The sequence below is a fragment of the Aspergillus mulundensis genome (assembly GCF_003369625.1).
Source record: "Aspergillus mulundensis strain DSM 5745 chromosome Unknown scaffold_0, whole genome shotgun sequence".
Lineage (NCBI taxonomy): Eukaryota > Fungi > Ascomycota > Eurotiomycetes > Eurotiales > Aspergillaceae > Aspergillus > Aspergillus mulundensis.
Genome location: NW_020797888.1, coordinates 378,497 through 396,470, shown reverse-complemented (window position 1 = coordinate 396,470; position 17,974 = coordinate 378,497). Strand labels below are relative to the sequence as shown.

Sequence of the window (17,974 nt, the reverse complement as noted above, 5' to 3'; positions counted from 1 at the left end):
GGACCTGCAACCTCATCCGATCTTGACTACGAGCTACGTTCGAGGCACGGTATGCTTCCTCTCAACGCACAGCTGGGAAATATCAATCTAATGCACAGGGACTTTAGGAGGTTTTATGCTCGGAGAGTCTAGCTCAGCCTCGCTGTATTATTTTCATTACTGTCATTGCTTCTATTCATTGTCCACCACTATCCACTCACCTAGCTACCACCGCGTCCGATCATGCAAGTCCAAGTCATATTACAGCCGTCTTATCATCTTCTTCGCGGCGCAGAGCGAATCCCGTTCCTTCAAGCCCGCCCTCAGCACTGTACAACGTAAGTAGAACCCATCCGCGATAAGGTAACGACCGCAACCTCATCCGTGAGGCTTCGGCCCAGGCCTGGCCATGACGCTGGCTTGGGCGTTGCGGCCTGGAAGCGGCCGTCCAGCTATAACCCGAGCCTGAGACTGAGACCACATTTGAGCCTGGCCATTCCCTCCGTGGAATATTGGCTTTGTATCATAGGGCACGGGAGGCGCTGGGCGCTCCGTTTCGTGGGAGCGTGGGAGGGCAGACCTAGGTGCCATAGGGGCAGGAGTTGATCGGGGTGTAGGGTAGGAGAAGTTTGGACCGTTGCCCCCTGCTACGGGCTGAACCGTCGATGCCCCCCCCCGTGTCAGGCGAACTTCCCGGACCCGGACACACCGTTTGACCCAATGGCCGCGGCCCCGTCCTCGTCCCCGTGCCCGTCCCCGGCCGCACCGTCAACGGCAACGCTAATGTTGACGACGACGACCCGGACGCGGACGCCTGGGACGAGCCTGCCGGGTCGGGATTGGCAAGACGCAGCCTGCTCCCCCGTGGCCTGTTGTCTGCGAGCTCACTGACAGCTCTCTGGGTGGCTTCTGCTATCATTGATTCCGTGACGGTGACAGTATGCGCCGAGGATACAAAGTGGTTCATGTATATTCTGTTCGCGTCAGTCGTCTCATTCTCATCATGAAGCTCTCCGGACCGGTGACAGCAGTTCAAGGCTTGGAGGATGAGTGAGGAGGACCATTTCCATTTCCGCGTTGGGGCGCTGGATGGGCTTGGTATAGAGGAACTTGAACTTCGAACGGAAGTCCTACTGCGCTGTTTGCGAAGGCGAGGCATTTTGGTCGATGTGGTTGAGATACTCGGGAAGACTGACTTGGGGGGTGAGAGGCCTTGTGAGGTCCAGATACCCTGTGCAGTGATTTCCGGAGAAGTGATTTCCGGGGACAAGGTCTAAGGTATGTATTTATGCTGCGTGGAGACAATGAAGGGAACAAGGATGAAAGAGCAGGATAATGGGCCTGGGAGCATTGTTTAGTTCTTTCGGGATCCGTCCGATCCCAGTTCAAAGAGCTCCCCGATACTTAGGGCTGCAGCTATTGAACAAAGAGGTTGAAGGAGCTTTGACAGAAGCATTGACCTGAATCCATTCGCTTGTAGGACAATGGACAATGGAGGGCTTTGCAGTTTGGGATTGGTCCCCGGCTTGGACTGAGGTCTACAGCGGACCTTCAAGGCAACGCTATCTAGTTTCTCTGCACGACGATTAAGATGTTCATGGTTGCTCGTCTACATTACCACGAAGTAGGAATCAGTCTGTATGATTATTGGAGTGAAGACGCTCCTTATCTGACGCGGTGATCAATGACTGGCGCAAGGGTGCCACCAGCATGAGCCCTAACAAGCGTATCCCTGCGAAACTTCCAAATTAAATAAAGGCTTACGATTCGGGCATTGACTGTTCGAACAGACTCTAGGTCCTATCGGCCAGTTCCGATGATCCAACTAAGATTCTAGATATGCTGGCCAACGTTGCGTCGCAGCCAGGAGTCCATCCACCGCGAGTGTCCATTGCTGAGTTACGCCCTCAATGACGGCACAGACCCAGATCGATCGAGATCGATAAATATCCTCTAGTCCAGGCTGCCCGTGATTGCCAGGTCGAGTTATACAGCAGCGCCTTCGTGATACAATGAGCAGGTGATTATGCTTAGATAGCTGGGCTTATTGTTCAACGTAAGAAAGGACCAGCAGGCACACTGAACAACGACTAGGAATAGCAACCCTGATGCGAGACAGTTACACTCAATGACATTCGATCGGCAGCAAATCCACGACTGATAATGACAATGCGTGGCATCCGCAGACCGGGCGAGCCCTGAGTCCGAACGCGGAGTGGTGGCGATCGCCCTGACACTATCATGACTTCATCACGCCCGACTATATAGCCCTCTCTCGTCCCAACTGAACCCAAGCCCCTCACTACCATCATACAATCTAACCACCTGCAGCTACCACAAACAATCGAACATCATGTCCTCCCTCCAAGGAAAAGGCACCACCTCCTCGGACAACCAACCCACAACCTCGACCCGCGGCGGCGCAAGCGCCTACCCAACCCCTGCAAACAACTCGGGCGGCGGCGCAGGCTGGGGCGACTCGGGCCTTCTAAAGGGCGGTCTTGAGGGCGTCGTATGTCCTCCATTCCCTTCCTCCCCTTCCATTTACATTCGGGGCAGCATGCTAACACAGCCCGCAGAGCAACCGCCTCTCCAGCTCCTCCGGCGAGTCCCACTCCGGCAAGCTCTCCAGCGTCACTGGCGAATACGCCTCGCTCAAGGAACAGAAGACTGCTGGGGAGCAGCGGTATCAGCAGGATGTTGATGAGGCGGGCGGTGTCGTGCCTAGCTCGGGTGATCATGCCGATGCGAGCTTTATGACTGGGAAGCCCGGTGGGCATGGGACTTTGCCGGGCTGGGAGACGGCTAAGGGGGCTGTTAATAGGTGAGCCACCCATATATCTTTGCTCATCTGCTATGTGGTGGTTGAGTACGGGCTAACGGTGTGCAGTCTGATGGGCAATGAGTAAAGTGGGTTGTATTGGACGGCGTTCTTGGGCTTCTTTTGTGTAAATACTATCTATCTTCTACTTTCAAGACATGACTTGACTCTATTCCTTGCTCTATAACTCGTATCCCTGCATTAGTGGTGATGTGATCGATCATTGATGCACTGGGGATGCCCTCATCTTCCGGTAATGGTGACGTCACTCCAGCACTACACAGTGCTCTCCCAGATGAAGAACCCTTTCCAATCTCTCGCTCTAGCTGTCTAACGCAGCAACAACAGTCTCAATATGGGCGTCCTCGGCATTCTTCACGCAGCGGTAGACTGGCTCCTGGGCTGGGCCAAACTGGTCCGTCTCCATCCACCAACGAACTGAACACCAACTGACTGCTGCAGGTCCAAAACCGCGAGATCGGCTGGCTCACCATTGACCGCAAGGTGCGTCCAACTTCTCAGTAAAAAATACCCAGCGTCTAACACCCCCAGACCGGAAAATATAAACGCGAGCAGCAGCCCATCTGGAAGAAACTTAAGCTCCTGCTCCTCTTCAACCCGCTAACGACATGGCTCGACACCACGCACGCAATGAGGCTGTATATGCACAACAGCGCCGTGAAGGAGGGTACGTCGCCTGCCACCCCAATACCAATCTCCTTTGTACCGCAGGCTGATACGGATATGCGTTTGTCAGGCAAAAAAGAAGCAACCCCGGCGTCGGCAAAACGCATCCGCGAATTCATCTCCTTCTTCCGCATCGACATGACGCAGTTCGAGCCCAGCGACCCAAACGCCTTCGCCACGTTCGAGGACTTCTTCATCCGCCACCATAAACCCGGCAGCCGGCCGATCTTCGAAGAGAACGACCCCTCCTCCGCCATCTGCGTCGCGGACTCCCGGGTCGTCGTGTACGAGGCCGTGGCCGAGAGCAAGAAGATCTGGATCAAGGGCGAGGACTTTAGCATCACGAATCTCGTTATGGATCGGAAACTCGGTCCGCAGTTTGGTGATGGGCCCGTTGCGAGCTTTAGACTTTCTCCGCAGGATTATCATCGGTATCATTCTCCTGTCTCTGGGCGGATTAAGGTGTTCCGGAGTATGCCAGGGGATTATTATGAGGTTGATCCGCTGGCGATCCGGAGTGGGGTGGATATTTTGACGAGGAATGCGAGGGATTATGTGGTTATTGACTCTGAGGAGTTTGGGGAGGTGCTGTTTGTTGCGATTGGGGCGAGTCAGGTTGGGACTGTGCAGTATGTCCGCCTTTCTATGTTTCTGTCTGCCTTTGATATGGCAGTGGACTGGGTTAACGGGTTACAGGATCCATGAGAAATGGCAGAAGCCCGGCGCGGAGATCAAGAAGGGTGACGAGCTGGGGACGTTCCAGTTCGGCGGGTCGAGTATCATTGTTGCGTTTCAGAAGGGCCGGATCCAGTTTGATGAAGACCTCATCGAGCCAAGTAAGCGTGCTGTTGTGGTGGACGTCGAGGTGGGCATGAGTCTTGGGAGGGCTACCTCCAAGGCGCAGTAGTTGGCAGCAGCAGCAGCAGCAGCATCTTGTCGCTTCTTACGCGGCCACGATTTTCTTTTTCTAGCGGCGTTAGCATTGATTGATATGGAGTTGTCACCTACCTCATTCCAGGCTGCCATTGCTCAGTCTAGGCTTTCTGCACCTGTCCTCATAAACTTTATTTGCCGCCTCCGTGACATCAGCCCGACATCCAATATCCATGGTAGAACAGCTGTATACCTATGGTAGACTTTGACCCAGACCCAGCCCTAAAGCTCGAGCTCGTGGCGCGAGTCCAGCCAGCGATGACTTCAAACCCAAGCACATAAAACATCAGACAAGCAGGCAAAGCAGCAGAAGTACGCAATACCCCCATAAGATTCATCATGGCCGCCTCCATAACTAGATCCCCCGATATCCCGCCCAGCGCCACCGACCTGCGCGACGCCTACAACCTCCAGCTGCAATCCGCATCCGGCGACCCCGTGAGCTTCGGCGACCTGATTCTTGAAAAGGGCGAGATCACGACGATTGTTGTTTTCAGTGCGCTTCCCTCTCTCCCCTCGCTGTCCAGGCTAATGTGTTTCGTGCGTGTAGTCCGCCACTTCTTCTGCGTCTACGACCAAGACTACGTCCGCTCCGTCAGCCACCACCTCACCGACAGCGTCCTCCAGACAACCCCCGCAGCCGCAGGCGGGCCGATCCAGCTGATCATCATCGGATGTGGGGACCCTTCCCTGATAGTCCCGTACGTCTCTGACACCGACGCGCACTTCCCCGTGTACAGCGACCCCGATGGAAAAGTGTATGAGAAACTGCACATGGAGCGTACGGTCGCGAATATCATGCGTCCGCCTGTGTACACGGATGTCGGGTTCTGGAGGTCCATGGGTATGACGCTGCGGCAGATGGTGGGGAGGGGATGGAAGGGCTTGCGGGGTGGGAGGTGGGATCAGAATGGGGGTGAGTGGGTGTTTCGGAATGGAAGGTGTCGGTTTGTGCATCGGATGGAGAGTGTGAGTGATCATTTGACGGCGGGGGAGTTGATGAGGATTTTGGAGAGGAGGGGGAGTGGCGATGAGGTTGCGCTTGGGAAGGTGGAGGATTGACGGGTTGTGATGGCAATGGCGATGGTGTCTGAGGAAGAAAGAGACATGGGAGAGGCATCTTCGCACGGCGCTTCGTGACCTAAATGTGTGTATTAGCCTTTAGACCTGATCGTGGTTGATTTAGTTCATCGCTCCTGCCGTAATGGCGTGTCCGCGACGCTTGATGACCGTCTCCGTATACTCCAAGGCGTCCGTGGTCGCCACGCGTCTTGGCCGCTATTATCGTCGGCCTTGTCGTGTCCGTCTCGTTTTGCCCATGTTTACCATGACTGGAGATGCTGTGCCTTGCCGCAGATGACCACCGCTTCATTTTTTTCAGTTGTGACATCCTGGCGTCGAGCCGGATCACAAACTTCAGCTTGAGCCCGTGTCCTGCCGGTACCATGCAGTCCTAGTTCACAAGAGGTATGGAAATCTGGATGATGGGCGCTAGTTGCTCGTCGGTCCTGGAAGTGCCACAATGGAGTGTTGGTCCGACGTGAGATTCGAGAAGGCGAGCTAGTGCACCGATCTGCTCAATCGGAGGATGTTCTTGTTCCCCAAGACGCCACATTTGGATCCCCAAGAACGTTTTATCAGACCGACGGGTAAAGACGAGGGTGTGAGACAGCGAGGCGTTTGAAGGTCTGATGGAGAAAGCTCTCATTTCGTCAGGAATGCTCTATGCGGATGCTGGTAGTTCCAAAGAGCAAGGATGTGCCCATGGTGGTACGCTCATGAAAGGAGGAGGAATAAAGGCAGGGCAGGAGTTCGTCAAGAAGTAAATCATGATTGGGTGAAGAATTAATAAGAGGGTAAGATTGGATGGAGTAGAGAGAAAGAGAGAAAGCATGGTGGTTGTGTTGTCTAGGTGACTCTGACCTCCGGACCATGCTGAAGACACAGAGTCCCTCATCCTTCTCAACCATCGCCTCCCACCATCTCTCTCCCTCTACTTTCTTCTCATTCTCACCTTTCTTTGCCGCCAACTACCAAGAGCTCTTAGTAAGTACTTCCCGACTCCATTGCCGCGCTCTGTACTGACCACTTCTCCGCTTTGCTTTCAGAGTCAGGGCCAAACCTCCAAGACTCTCCTGTCCCTCACCCTGGCCTTCGCCATCTCCAGCCATCCAAATGGCCATTGAAAAGGTCCGCGCTCCGAGGCATGACCGCACCAAGTGGGTATTGACCCTGACTTGTCTGGCCTTCAGCTAATATACAGAATACAAAGGTTGCAGGGCGGCACACTCACGGTCGTGGTCGGCAAAGAAACACAAACCCAAACTTTCCTCATCCACGAGACCCCCGCTCGAAAGGTCTCCGATTTCTTCGACAAGGCATTGAGCGGACCCTGGAAAGAATCCAAGGAGCGCACCGTGGAGCTACCGGAGGTGGACCCTGATGTATTTGCTCTCTTTGTCCACTGGTTTTACTTCAAATCACTCCCTGTCGGTCATGATGATATCGGTGCCGAAAAAGACATGGAGTACATGGAGCTTGCAAAGACATATGTGCTGGGCGACATGCTTGTTAGCTCTGCGTTGAAGAATGCCGCAATTGACGCTATAGTTGAGAAGAGTTTAACTCCCAAGGCGGATGAGAATACCTATTATCCCAGCATCGAAGAAATTCAGTATATCTACAGCAACACTGTGGATGGGGCTGATATCCGCAGACTCATGGTGGACCTTTACTTTGAGCATGGAAACGACAGCTGGCTGAAAAGCAAGACCGATTTTCCAAATGCCTTTCTTCTGGCATTGGCTGAAGATTGCTTGGAGGAACGTCGACGGGACAGTGAGTGGATTAAGCCGGAGAGGTATCACGCCTCGGCTTGAGGAGGTGAAACGGTGGGCAATCATAGCCATATGAAGATAGCTTGGTGGTGGTCTTTTCTCCGCAGATTAAGCGGCGAACAGAGCTGTCTACTCTGACATCCCTGGCATACTAGGTATAGTGGCATATTGGATATTCTAATTCGCAATCTACCGACTTTAGTTTGTCGATTACCCTTGACCTACGCGTTTTGCCTGGTAGAAGCAGCCTAGCAATGGTGAATACTCCTGGTGACAACCTTGGGAACTTTATGTCAATTTCTGCTCACTAAACATATCATGCGTGGATTGATACTCGAGTCCTAATTAGAAACTCGAACCCTTCAATCGATCCTCCCTCTGCTCTCTCACTTTCAACTTTCATCCAACCCTACCTTCCCCCTGCCTCAATTATTTCCCCTATCTCCACTTTTGCTATTATTATCCAGCAAATCTTGTGGCCCCAAAGGCAAGCATTCACGGTCAAATCCTAAGATCTACAACTCGCGCGATAGCATTAGATCTAATTTCAGGTAACTGTCATTCTTCAATTTCTATTACTGACACCACTAACACTGCCATGGCTGAAAGATGGTCTCCAGATCTCCCTGCCGTCGCCGGGCATCGCGCACTAAGCGCCGAACGGCCTCAGCCATATCGGAGTGGAAAGTCCCATCCGTGAAGGAAATCAGAGTTCCCAAACTGGATCGTGCTAAGTAGGTACTGGCCTTGATCTATTGAGGCCCTGCTAACTTATGCACTTCGTTTACAGGCCGTCTGGCACCACAGTGACCATCGTTGTCGGATCTGAAGGCCACACACTCTGCATCCATGAAACGCCGGCTCGCAAAACCTCCACTTTCCTTGATGAAGAGGTGAGCTGCTTGGAAAACGACTTTAAGGAGAAGAAGATCGAGCTACCAGATGAAGACCCCGAGATATGGGCGCTCTATGTGCATTGGGCGTACCTGGGATCAATTCCGACCAAGGCCGACAAGGAAAGTATCAAGGATGTGGAATACCTGGAGCTTGCGAAGGCATACGTGCTAGGAGAGGTCATTGAAAGCCCTGGGTTTTGCAATTCGGTAATTGACGCAATTTGCTGGAAGGTCGGGTTGGATCACAGCAAGGACAAGATCTCTTGAATCCGGTAGATGATTAATGATATCTATGAGAATCCCGGAGGCTATGCTATTCGCACTCTCATGATGGAAATATGGGTTGATCATGCACCAGATGACTGGCAGATGACGAAAGAGACCCTTCCATATGAATTTGTCTTGGAAATCGCTGGCGTTGCTCTGGATGCTCGGAACTCCAGCCTCTATACAGATCCCTATATGAAGGGCCCAGAGTCTTACTATCGGCCTGTCTAGCGGACTAATGATCCTGCTCGCCAGTAATTTTCTTGGACGGTGTTGCGGTGCCGGTTATCTTGTTGAAGCGAAGGGTTTTGAGAGGCGCTCTAATTTGCGACTGGTGCAGAATGTGACACACATTAACTTTACCTAGCTATTCTGCTATTTTGGCCTTCCGTGGCACATACAAAGATATTGAATTTCTCTTTAATCTACAATTTGATCCGTCTGGTACGTAGTATTGAAGTTCGTCACTACTATCCTCAAGTGATACTAGATACCTAGGTGGGATAACGCGGTTTCATCCTGTCCTGGTGCAGGAAGGCAGTGGGAAGTAAGGCATTTAGAGTAATTAACTCCCTATATAAGTCCAAACCCTTTCAGCTGATGCTTTAAGCGGTACAAAAGAAAAGAAAGGGTGGTGGCTGTTGTCTAGGTAAGTGACTCCACTCAGACTGGTCAGGAACACAAAGCACTCGCATTTTCTCCCTCCTCCCTCCTCCCTCCTCCCTCCTCCTTCTTCCTCCCCACCAATTCTATCCTCTCTCTCCCTAGTCCAGCCGTCTACTCCGCACTTCATTATCTAGTCTTCAGGCCCTGGCCGGTGAAGTCTCCTTTTCACAGCCTCTTCGACCAACGCGCCTGCTTCTTGTCCTGTCTCGGAGGACCTTCGTCCAGAGACTCTATCTCTTGGTAAAAGCTAGAAGTGCTAGGTATCAATCCCGGTGTTTTATCCAGTTATCACCCATGCCCTGACATCTATTTGACGTCTAAATTGCTCAAAACATCCGCTGTTCTGTTCGCCTCCTCGAAACAGTCCACCTAATCATCACCTCAACCTACGCGCGCAATGCTCGGCGACTGGGTAATCCGCGCCCGTGAGAGAGCCCGAGGGATGTACGTGATGCGCCTTGCCTATCTCCTGGTATCGCTACTAATGCGCTAGATACACAGATTCTGCGGCGATACCGTCTAGACTTCGGTCGGAGAACAACGCAAAACTTTCGTTGTTCACGAAGCGGCCCTTCGCGAATTTTCCCCTTTCTTCGACAAGGCATTGACCGGAGAATGGAAGGAGGCTAGGGAGCGCGTTGTACAGCTGCCAGAGGAAGATCCCGAGGTGTTTGACATATTCGTCCATTGGGTCTATTGCGGCAAGCTCCCATTTAGCATCGATGAACATACCGGCGATATCGACGCAGAATATATGGAGCTAGCGAAGGCGTATGTTTTCGGGGAGAAGCTGCTCAGTCCAGAATTCCAGGATAGGGTGGTCGACGTGGTGGTTGAAAAGAGTCGTGCTGACAGGAACCATCGGCATTGGATGGAGTCATGCCTTGGGATGGATGTCGTTCGGTATGTCTACGGGCACACGCTAGAAGGAACTCCGCTGCGCAAACTCGTCGTGGACATCTTTTTTGAATACGGAGACAAGACTTGGCTGGATGGTGAGATTGATGTCCCGCAACCCTTTACTCGGGCTCTCGCCATGCATCACCTGGCTGGTCGTGTTTGGGATGAGAATTGGGTTTACTCATCATTCAGGTATTACTCTGCGGGTGAATTCTCGGAGTTCTGAACATTAGGTCTTGTGGTGCATCTTTCTTTATGCTTCATGTGGCCACCATGCTTAAATTGTTTATCCGGGCGTTATTGGGCCTCCTTTGGTAGTAACTTGAATAATCCACAGTATCGGGCGTGCAACCTCGCAATCTCAGTGACCCAATAGATGCAGTACAATCATTAAGACATGGTCTAAAGATGCGCCTCACTGTAGGAAGGAAGCTGACCGGTAAGATGAGGGCTTGCCGCTCCTACAATTGGCCTTCTAGCCTTTCCATATTCTTCCACCCGTCCTTTTCTCCAGTCATATACAAACGAAGTAACAGAACGATGGCACGATTGACACCACCTTAGAGTTTCAATTTGGATAGAGCACAAAGCCCCCGTGTTTGCATCTCTTCTATCTTCTTTTTCACATCCATCTTTCCCTCACTTATACCTCATGGCCCATATGTTTCTCCTGGCTTCCTCTCTCCACATCCCCCAACCACCTCGCCTGATTCACCTTCATCCTCAACCTGAGGTCTATAATTGTATGCGACAACAGAGTTTTGCGGTGAAGCCTCTACCTAGGAGCTCCAAGGACCATCAATCGGAGCCACCCCTGAGCAGCTTTCCAGGTAGATGCCGCCATCCTCAACGACTCCATGCCCTGACGCTTACGCCTCAAGACTACCAGTTCTGTCGCCATGCCATCGAAATTACCGGAACCAGAAGAGCCAGTCCGGGGGGATAGAAAATTCCGCAAGTAGTAGGTCTCACCCTTGATCAAACAAATCAAGATTCATGCTAATGCAGTCTTCACACCTCCACAGCTTCCTAGGGCCCGCAGTCAGAATTTACGTCGGAAGCGAAGCCCAAGAATTCTGCATCCATGAGACATACGCCCGCATGTACTCCGCCTTTATTGACAAAGCCCTGAGCGGGCCCTGGAAGGAAGCCACAGAGCGGAAAATCCACCTTCCTGCGGACGAGCCTGAGATCTTCGTTCTTTTCCTCTGTTGGTTATATGGGGGGACCATCGCAACCGAGAACTATGAGGAAGGCAAACGGGTAGTGGACGTGGAGTACATGGAGCTCGCAAAGGCGTATGTCCTTGGTGACAAGCTGATGAGCACTGGATTCTGCAACAGTGTAATCGACGCGATCTGCGAGAAACTTGACCAAGAAACCAACTGTGATAACCCCATGTCTGCAAAGCTCCCCGGCCGCGATGTCATCCAGTTTATCTATGAAAACACACTCGTCGATGCTCCGATACGAAAACTGATGGTGGACATCTGGTGGAACCATATGAAGTCAAGGTCCCTGGCGGAGAAAACTGATATCGCCCTTCCGCAGCCCTTTGCTGTGGACCTTGCCATTGCTGGTCTTGACAGAAGAGGCGAGTCTTCCTCTGTTCTTGTGAAATCCAGAGGATACTATTCTCCGGTGTAGGGGTATGCTTTTTCTTGCTGGTTTCACTTATGATTGGGTAAAGAAGGCAGATTCTTCTTCTTTTTTCTTCTTCTTTGGAACAGAGAGTTCCAATTCTAGAGAGACACTCGTTTTCAGCTAATGCAGGATTGGTAATGCCATATCTTTTGGGATATGCTCCATGGTTCTATTCTTTCTTTTGTGAAACTAGACAGATGGTTAGCTATTGTTCAAGCTACAATTAAAGGCTCGATGCAAGGCGTCGCCGTTCGTGGCTGCGGTCAATGCTATTTCAACTACAAATAGTGAGGATGTGAGGCCCTTTGTATACCGTACTAACTAGTAAAGCTATTAATTAAATACTATAGGAGAGAATAAAGAAAGAAATAAGTTATTTATTAAAAGCTAGAGCTACCTAGGGGTTTATATAAATATTTTAAGCCTTTAAAAACTTATTAATAGCCTAATTCCTTTATTAAAATAATAAGGTATTAAGCGCCTTACTTTTTTATACTAACGCGGTATATAAAGGCGTTAATAAAATAAAAACTTTACTAAACTTTACCTTTAGCTAACACACCCCTTTAACGCCTACTAAATACTAAAAATAAGGCTAGAAATATTTACTAAACTAAGTATTTTAATAAATTTATAATATTATTATTTAATAAGTAGCTTAGTAAGGCCATTTATAATTATTTAATTAATAAAAATTTATTTAATTTTAAGGTTTTTATACTAAACTTCCTATTAAAGCTATAAGTTATAAATATTAATATACTAAAGTTTTAATTAATACTGGATATAAGGGCTAGTAAAAATATTAATAATTTATTTATTATTATATTAAACCAAGAAATAATATTAAAAATTAAATTATATTAAATTAAAGACTTGGTACTATTAGTAAGTTATTTTAAAAGCTTTAAATAAAGTAAGTAATTTTATTTTAATTATTAAAGTTATAATTAAGCGCTACTTTATAACTTTTTATTTAATTAAATTATTATATAGCTTGTAAATATAGCCTATATTAAAAAAATAATTAAATTAATTAATAAAGGCTATATTAAAGTAGGCCTTGTAGGGATTATATACCTTTAAAATAAGCTTATTTTTAAAGCTATTTAAATTAAAGTATTTAAGGGCTATAAAGCGTGTATTATAAAAATAAAAAATAAATTAATTTATTATATATTAATAATAATCCGCTAGATTAACTAGGTGTTTTAATAATTAACTAATAATATAAAAAATATTTAAACAGGTAAGCATGCTTGCATATTTAACTAAGCTAACTTTAAACCTTATTTTTTTAATTTATTAAGGTGTAGTAGTACTAAAGTTTAAATAAAGCTTACTAAAAAAAAAAAAGGTATTTTTAAAGGTTAAACTATTATATTTAAGTAAAATTAATTTATAATTACTTTAATATAAGAGTCTTAATATAACTAAATCTTGTACTTTTTTTTATTTTAAATAATTTAAATTTTTAAAAATTATTTTACTTTACTAAAATACTAGAGCTTGTACTTTATTACTAGTTTTTTTTTAAAAGTAGCTATAGCAGCTTGGCCTTTTTTAATAAAAAAATTTATAATAATAATATTATTTATATAAATAAAAAAAATTATAAATTTATTAATATAAAGGCACTCCTTTTTAAGAACTATAATAAATTTAAATTTTTATAGTATTATAGCTAAATTAAGCTACTAAAGGCATAAAAACTTTTAAAGTTTATAAATAGCCTTAAGGGCCTTTAGTAACTTATTTTATTACTTATAGCTATTTAAAAAGTAAAAATATACTGCCTTTTTAAGGGCAGTGTTAAAAAATATGTTAATAGCATTTTTTTAATTAAAATTAAGGTTAAAAGTGGCTATAAGTATTATAAAAACTTTAAAGGCCCTTGCTAAGGCTATTACTACTTAATTTTTTTTAAAAAATTTTAGTTTTAAATCTCCGCACACACAAATTTAGGCTTTAGCTTTAATAAAGTAGTTATTAATATTAAGTTTATAAATAAAAACCTATAATAAAAAAATTAGCTTATTTATTTTTATTTTTTATTTATTTACCACTTTTTATGCTCTTATTTTATAAAAAGCTTTTAATTTAAGATTTATAGCCTTTAAAAACTTATTATAAAGTAAATAATTTTTAAAATTACTCTAGCACTTGGGAAAAAAAAATAAATTATTTTAATAAAGTTATTTTTTTATAGGGTTTTAATAAAAAGTAAAAAAGGTAAATTAAATATAATTAAAGTTATTTAAATTATTTAAGGAAGCGTTATTTAGATTTAAATTATATATATAATTATTAATATTATATTATTTATGCCTGCGCCTAGATATCCTAAAAAAAAAGCTAAATTTATTAAAGTTCTACCCTTTAAGCGCGCTAAGCTTAAAGGCTAAATAAAAAAAAAAAAAAAGCTAGGCGTGCTTATTTATTTTTTTTAAATAATTATTTACTTACTAAATTAATAAAAAGTTATTAAGATATTTAAGGGCATAAAATTTATTACTAGGGATTTTTTAAATAGGCTCCTGGAGCTATTTATAAGGCCAAGTTTTATATAAATTTTTTATAATAATAAGGTTTAAAAGTTGCCTTAAAAGTTAGCAAGTATAAAAACCTATTAGGCTAATTAAAGGCCTTTTTTTTACTAGTAGTATTTTTAATTTTACTAGTAGTATTTTAAGCCTTATTTTTTACTTTATACTTACCACCACTATTAATACTTTTTTTTTTAAAAATCTTTACCACCCGTGGTTTATTTATATTTAAAATACCCTTATTTTTTTTTTTATTTAAAAAATTTGCTAAAATTAAGGTTAAGGTTAATTTTTTTAGTTACGTGGTTTTAAAAAAAAATATTAAAAATTTAGGCTGGAGGCTCTAGTAACTTAATTTTAATATTAATAATAAAAAAGGGATTTTTTAAATTATATAGTTTAAATTTATTAAAAATAATATTTTTACAGGCATGTACAAGCTGCTTTTTAAAAAACTAAATTTACTAAATATTTAAGGTAATATAGCCTAGTAAGTATTTTAATAAAGCYTTTAGTTTTATTTTATAAAAACTTTTTACTTAAAATTATTTTACCTAGGTAAAATAACCTAGTATTTTAATACTAAAAATATAAGGTTTTTTACTAGTAAGTGCTTCCTATAATATTTTTTAATTTAGTGGCTTAATAAAAATTTAATTATTAATATAAGCTACTGCCTTTATAACCCAGGGCTATATATTAAAAGGGATCTTTTTATAAAAAATTATTATTTTTACTTTTTTAATTAATATACCACTAGAATGCTTAGCTATACTATTTTAAAAAAAAGTATAAAAAGTAAACTAGTTTTAGAATATACCTTAAAATATAATAAAGTTAGGAATATTATTACTAAGTATAAGCTTATAATTATTAAAAAAAACCTTAAAAATAATACTAAATTAGGTTTAAATAAGCTTAATATACTACTTAATAATATTTTTATACCTGCTTTTTTCCTGGTAAATATAAGCCTAGTAAAACTTAGTATTTTTATTATAAAAGTAAGTTACCTACTTTTTTTTATTTATTACTTTTTTTATAAAAATTAAGTTAAAGTAAACTTAATTAAATAGTGTAGTAGCGGGATCTTTAAGCCTTTTAAATATTTATTAAGGGGCTTATTTATATTTATAAGTATTATATTACTAAGGTAGTTAAAAACTAGTAATTTAAACTTTTTTAATTATAATTAATAAGTATTAAAATACCTTATTACTAATATAGCCTAGGCGCTGGTAAAAAGCTTTAAAATCTTTTTTAATATAAATTTTTTAAGTTAAGGTTTTAACTTTTTATTAAGTTAAAGTATTAGCCTTTTCTTGCTTTAAGTTTTCTTTAAACTTAATTATTTAAAGGTTAAATAAGTAATCTTTAAAATAAAATACTAGTTTACCATTTTTAGTAATTAAAGTATTAAAATTTTAAAAATATCTAGCCTTTTTAAAAGGCCTAGCTACTAAAATATTAATATAAAAGCTAGGTATAAAGGCTATTTTACTAAAAGTAAAAGGTATTATTTTATTATTTAAAGCCTTAAAATAAAAAAGTACTAATCCCATGCCTTAAATAATAATAGTTATATTTTTTACTTAAATATTACCTTTTTTTAATTAATTAAAAAAGGTAAAATAGCTAAAATTATTATAAATATAAATAAAGGCACTAGTATTAAAAATAAAGGTATTTTAAAGTATTAAATTACTTTAAATACTTATAATAAGCGCGTAGCTATAATATTTTTTTTTTACCATGGCCTAAGTAGCTAAAAAAGCTTTTTAAGCTTTTTTTTTAATTTTTTTTTATTTTTAAGAATTTATTTGTTCTTGGCCCTTACTTTTTAAAGTTTCTTATTATATTTATTATTTTTATTAAAAGCTTTACTAACTTTTTTATTTATATTTTTTTTAGGTTTGTACCATGGCTTTTTATATAATTATATAAAATATTAATATTATTTTACTACTTAAAAATAGCCACATAAATAAGAAAGCTTGTTATTAGTAAGTGCTATTTTAAAAAAAATATTTAACTTTTTACTAAAAGTTATAAAGGCCATAGCTCTGGCAAAGTTCTTAAAAAAGCTATTAATTATAAAAAGATATTATTAATATTTAAATATAAATTAAAGGTAAGAAATTAAATTAGTATCTTTTTAATTTAATTAGTTAGTATTTTATTTTATATAAAAGTTTAAATACTTGCTAATTATCCGCAGGAAGGTTATATTAGCTATTTTATTTTTTAATTTAGGTTAATTAAGGTATTTAATCTTTTAGTAGGCATTCTTATAATTTTAAAGCTAATTACTAATCTTACCTTATTAAATTAAAGTATTTAGGGCTATAAAATAGTTATTAAATACCTTTAGTTTAGTTTTAAAATTAATTAAAATAAATTATTACTTTAATTTAACTAAAACCTTTGCAGTAAGTTTATTTTTAATAAGTTATTAAATAAAAATAATAATAATTTTTTAAATAGCTTTATTTATTTTCTAAACTTTAGTATAATAATACTTAGTATTAAGCTAGTATTTATTATATATTTTAAAAGCCTTTTTAATTATATTTTTAGGAGGCAACTTAAAAAAAAAAAAATCTTTTTTTTTTTTTTAAAAATATTTAGGTTAAAAAACTCCTAAACTCCTATTATTTAAGTAAAGTAAAAAATTTAACTATACTAAGCTAGCTAGTTATTCCTAAACTTAAAAATAATTTTTATACTTATAATATTATTAATAAAGGTTATAATAACTTTTAAGTTAAGTATAAAAGTTAAAAATTAATTAATATTTATTTTAGTTTAATAAAAAAGGTAATTAATTATAAAAAGGCTTGGTATAGCTTTAGGGCGTGTACTTAAAAATATAAATAGCTTTAAAATATTTAAAAAAGGTAAAAATTTAACAAGCTAAACTATTAAGTTAATATCCAGGCTTATAACTATAAGGCCCTTTATATATTATATTAACTAGTAAAGCTATTAATTAAATATTATAAAAAAAAATAAAAAAAAAGCAAGTTATTTATTAAAAGCTAAAGCTACCTAGGGGTTTATATAAATATTTTAAGCCTTTAAAAACTTATTAATAGCCTAATTCCTTTACTAAAATAGTAAGGTGTTAAGCACCTTACTTTTCTATACTAACGCGGCATGTGGAGGCGTTGACAAAATGAGAACTCCACCAAACTCCACCTTTGGCTGACAGAGGAGGTTCCCAGTAGCACACTGCTGTCCTAATTCAGCGTAGAGCGGCAGTGGGATTCATGGCACGAGTGTTGCTAAGTGTTGGACAAACATACCGTCTTCCCGCTGTTGATAGTGAAGTTTCCCCAACAGCGCGCTTTTCCCATTCCTACAACATCGTCGTCCGGAGGATCTTCCGTTTCTGCGCTAGATTCTGACGGTTACCCTGCGTGCCTTACACTTCAGACCTTCCACATTCTGACCTCACTCAACTGCCGGCCTATCCGTCGCTTGGAATATCTCGAGATTTCGTGATGGCCATTGAAAACGCCGCGCGCGTAACACAGGCCGCCCCAATCACTGGGAGGTCCCACATTAACCTCATCAAGGCCTTAGCTAACATAAATGTCTACAGCTGGCTTTCCTTCAATCTGGGATTTTAACCTCTTGATGCAAGGCCTTGCGGCTTGCCATTGCAGCCCCGTTAATGTACTTAAAACGTAGAATACCACTGTTCCGTCCTCGCGCCCTGGGGGGGNGGAGTGGGGCAAGGATAAGTATGGCACCGAAGTGTTCGCAAGGGCGAACTTGGTGAGGAGGACTTTGTCA

General features: G+C 41.9%; 8 protein-coding genes across 8 annotated transcripts; 7 read left to right on the top strand and 1 right to left on the bottom strand.

Moving 5' to 3' along the window:
* Positions 1 to 559: 559 nt before the first annotated feature.
* On the bottom strand, positions 560 to 1,138 carry DSM5745_00117 (uncharacterized protein; the record flags this gene model as incomplete). Its single annotated transcript, XM_026742133.1, has 1 exon — positions 560 to 1,138. The coding sequence occupies one exon, from the start codon at positions 1,136 to 1,138 to the stop codon at positions 560 to 562; it is 579 nt and encodes a 192-aa protein (XP_026607978.1).
* A 1,194-nt stretch (positions 1,139 to 2,332) lies between these two features.
* Positions 2,333 to 2,888, top strand: DSM5745_00116 (uncharacterized protein; the record flags this gene model as incomplete). Its single annotated transcript, XM_026742132.1, has 3 exons — positions 2,333 to 2,491; positions 2,559 to 2,803; positions 2,870 to 2,888. 3 exons carry the CDS (start codon positions 2,333 to 2,335, stop codon positions 2,886 to 2,888), a joined length of 423 nt encoding a protein of 140 aa, XP_026607977.1.
* A 267-nt stretch (positions 2,889 to 3,155) lies between these two features.
* On the top strand, positions 3,156 to 4,394 carry DSM5745_00115 (putative phosphatidylserine decarboxylase; the record flags this gene model as incomplete). Its single annotated transcript, XM_026742131.1, has 4 exons — positions 3,156 to 3,215; positions 3,263 to 3,304; positions 3,353 to 4,116; positions 4,184 to 4,394. The coding sequence occupies 4 exons, from the start codon at positions 3,156 to 3,158 to the stop codon at positions 4,392 to 4,394; spliced, it is 1,077 nt and encodes a 358-aa protein (XP_026607976.1).
* Positions 4,395 to 4,759: 365 nt separating this feature from the next.
* Positions 4,760 to 5,482, top strand: DSM5745_00114 (peroxiredoxin-like family protein; the record flags this gene model as incomplete). Its single annotated transcript, XM_026742130.1, has 2 exons — positions 4,760 to 4,916; positions 4,971 to 5,482. The coding sequence occupies 2 exons, from the start codon at positions 4,760 to 4,762 to the stop codon at positions 5,480 to 5,482; spliced, it is 669 nt and encodes a 222-aa protein (XP_026607975.1).
* A 1,113-nt stretch (positions 5,483 to 6,595) lies between these two features.
* On the top strand, positions 6,596 to 7,299 carry DSM5745_00113 (BTB/POZ domain-containing protein; the record flags this gene model as incomplete). The annotated part of the gene is made up of 2 exons (XM_026742129.1): positions 6,596 to 6,639; positions 6,684 to 7,299. 2 exons carry the CDS (start codon positions 6,596 to 6,598, stop codon positions 7,297 to 7,299), a joined length of 660 nt encoding a protein of 219 aa, XP_026607974.1.
* A 567-nt stretch (positions 7,300 to 7,866) lies between these two features.
* On the top strand, positions 7,867 to 8,420 carry DSM5745_00112 (uncharacterized protein; the record flags this gene model as incomplete). The annotated part of the gene is made up of 2 exons (XM_026742128.1): positions 7,867 to 7,991; positions 8,048 to 8,420. 2 exons carry the CDS (start codon positions 7,867 to 7,869, stop codon positions 8,418 to 8,420), a joined length of 498 nt encoding a protein of 165 aa, XP_026607973.1.
* A 1,063-nt stretch (positions 8,421 to 9,483) lies between these two features.
* Positions 9,484 to 10,212, top strand: DSM5745_00111 (BTB/POZ domain-containing protein; the record flags this gene model as incomplete). The annotated part of the gene is made up of 2 exons (XM_026742127.1): positions 9,484 to 9,558; positions 9,610 to 10,212. 2 exons carry the CDS (start codon positions 9,484 to 9,486, stop codon positions 10,210 to 10,212), a joined length of 678 nt encoding a protein of 225 aa, XP_026607972.1.
* Positions 10,213 to 10,885: 673 nt separating this feature from the next.
* On the top strand, positions 10,886 to 11,633 carry DSM5745_00110 (BTB/POZ domain-containing protein; the record flags this gene model as incomplete). Its single annotated transcript, XM_026742126.1, has 2 exons — positions 10,886 to 10,947; positions 11,012 to 11,633. 2 exons carry the CDS (start codon positions 10,886 to 10,888, stop codon positions 11,631 to 11,633), a joined length of 684 nt encoding a protein of 227 aa, XP_026607971.1.
* Between the last annotated feature and the right edge of the window lie 6,341 nt (positions 11,634 to 17,974).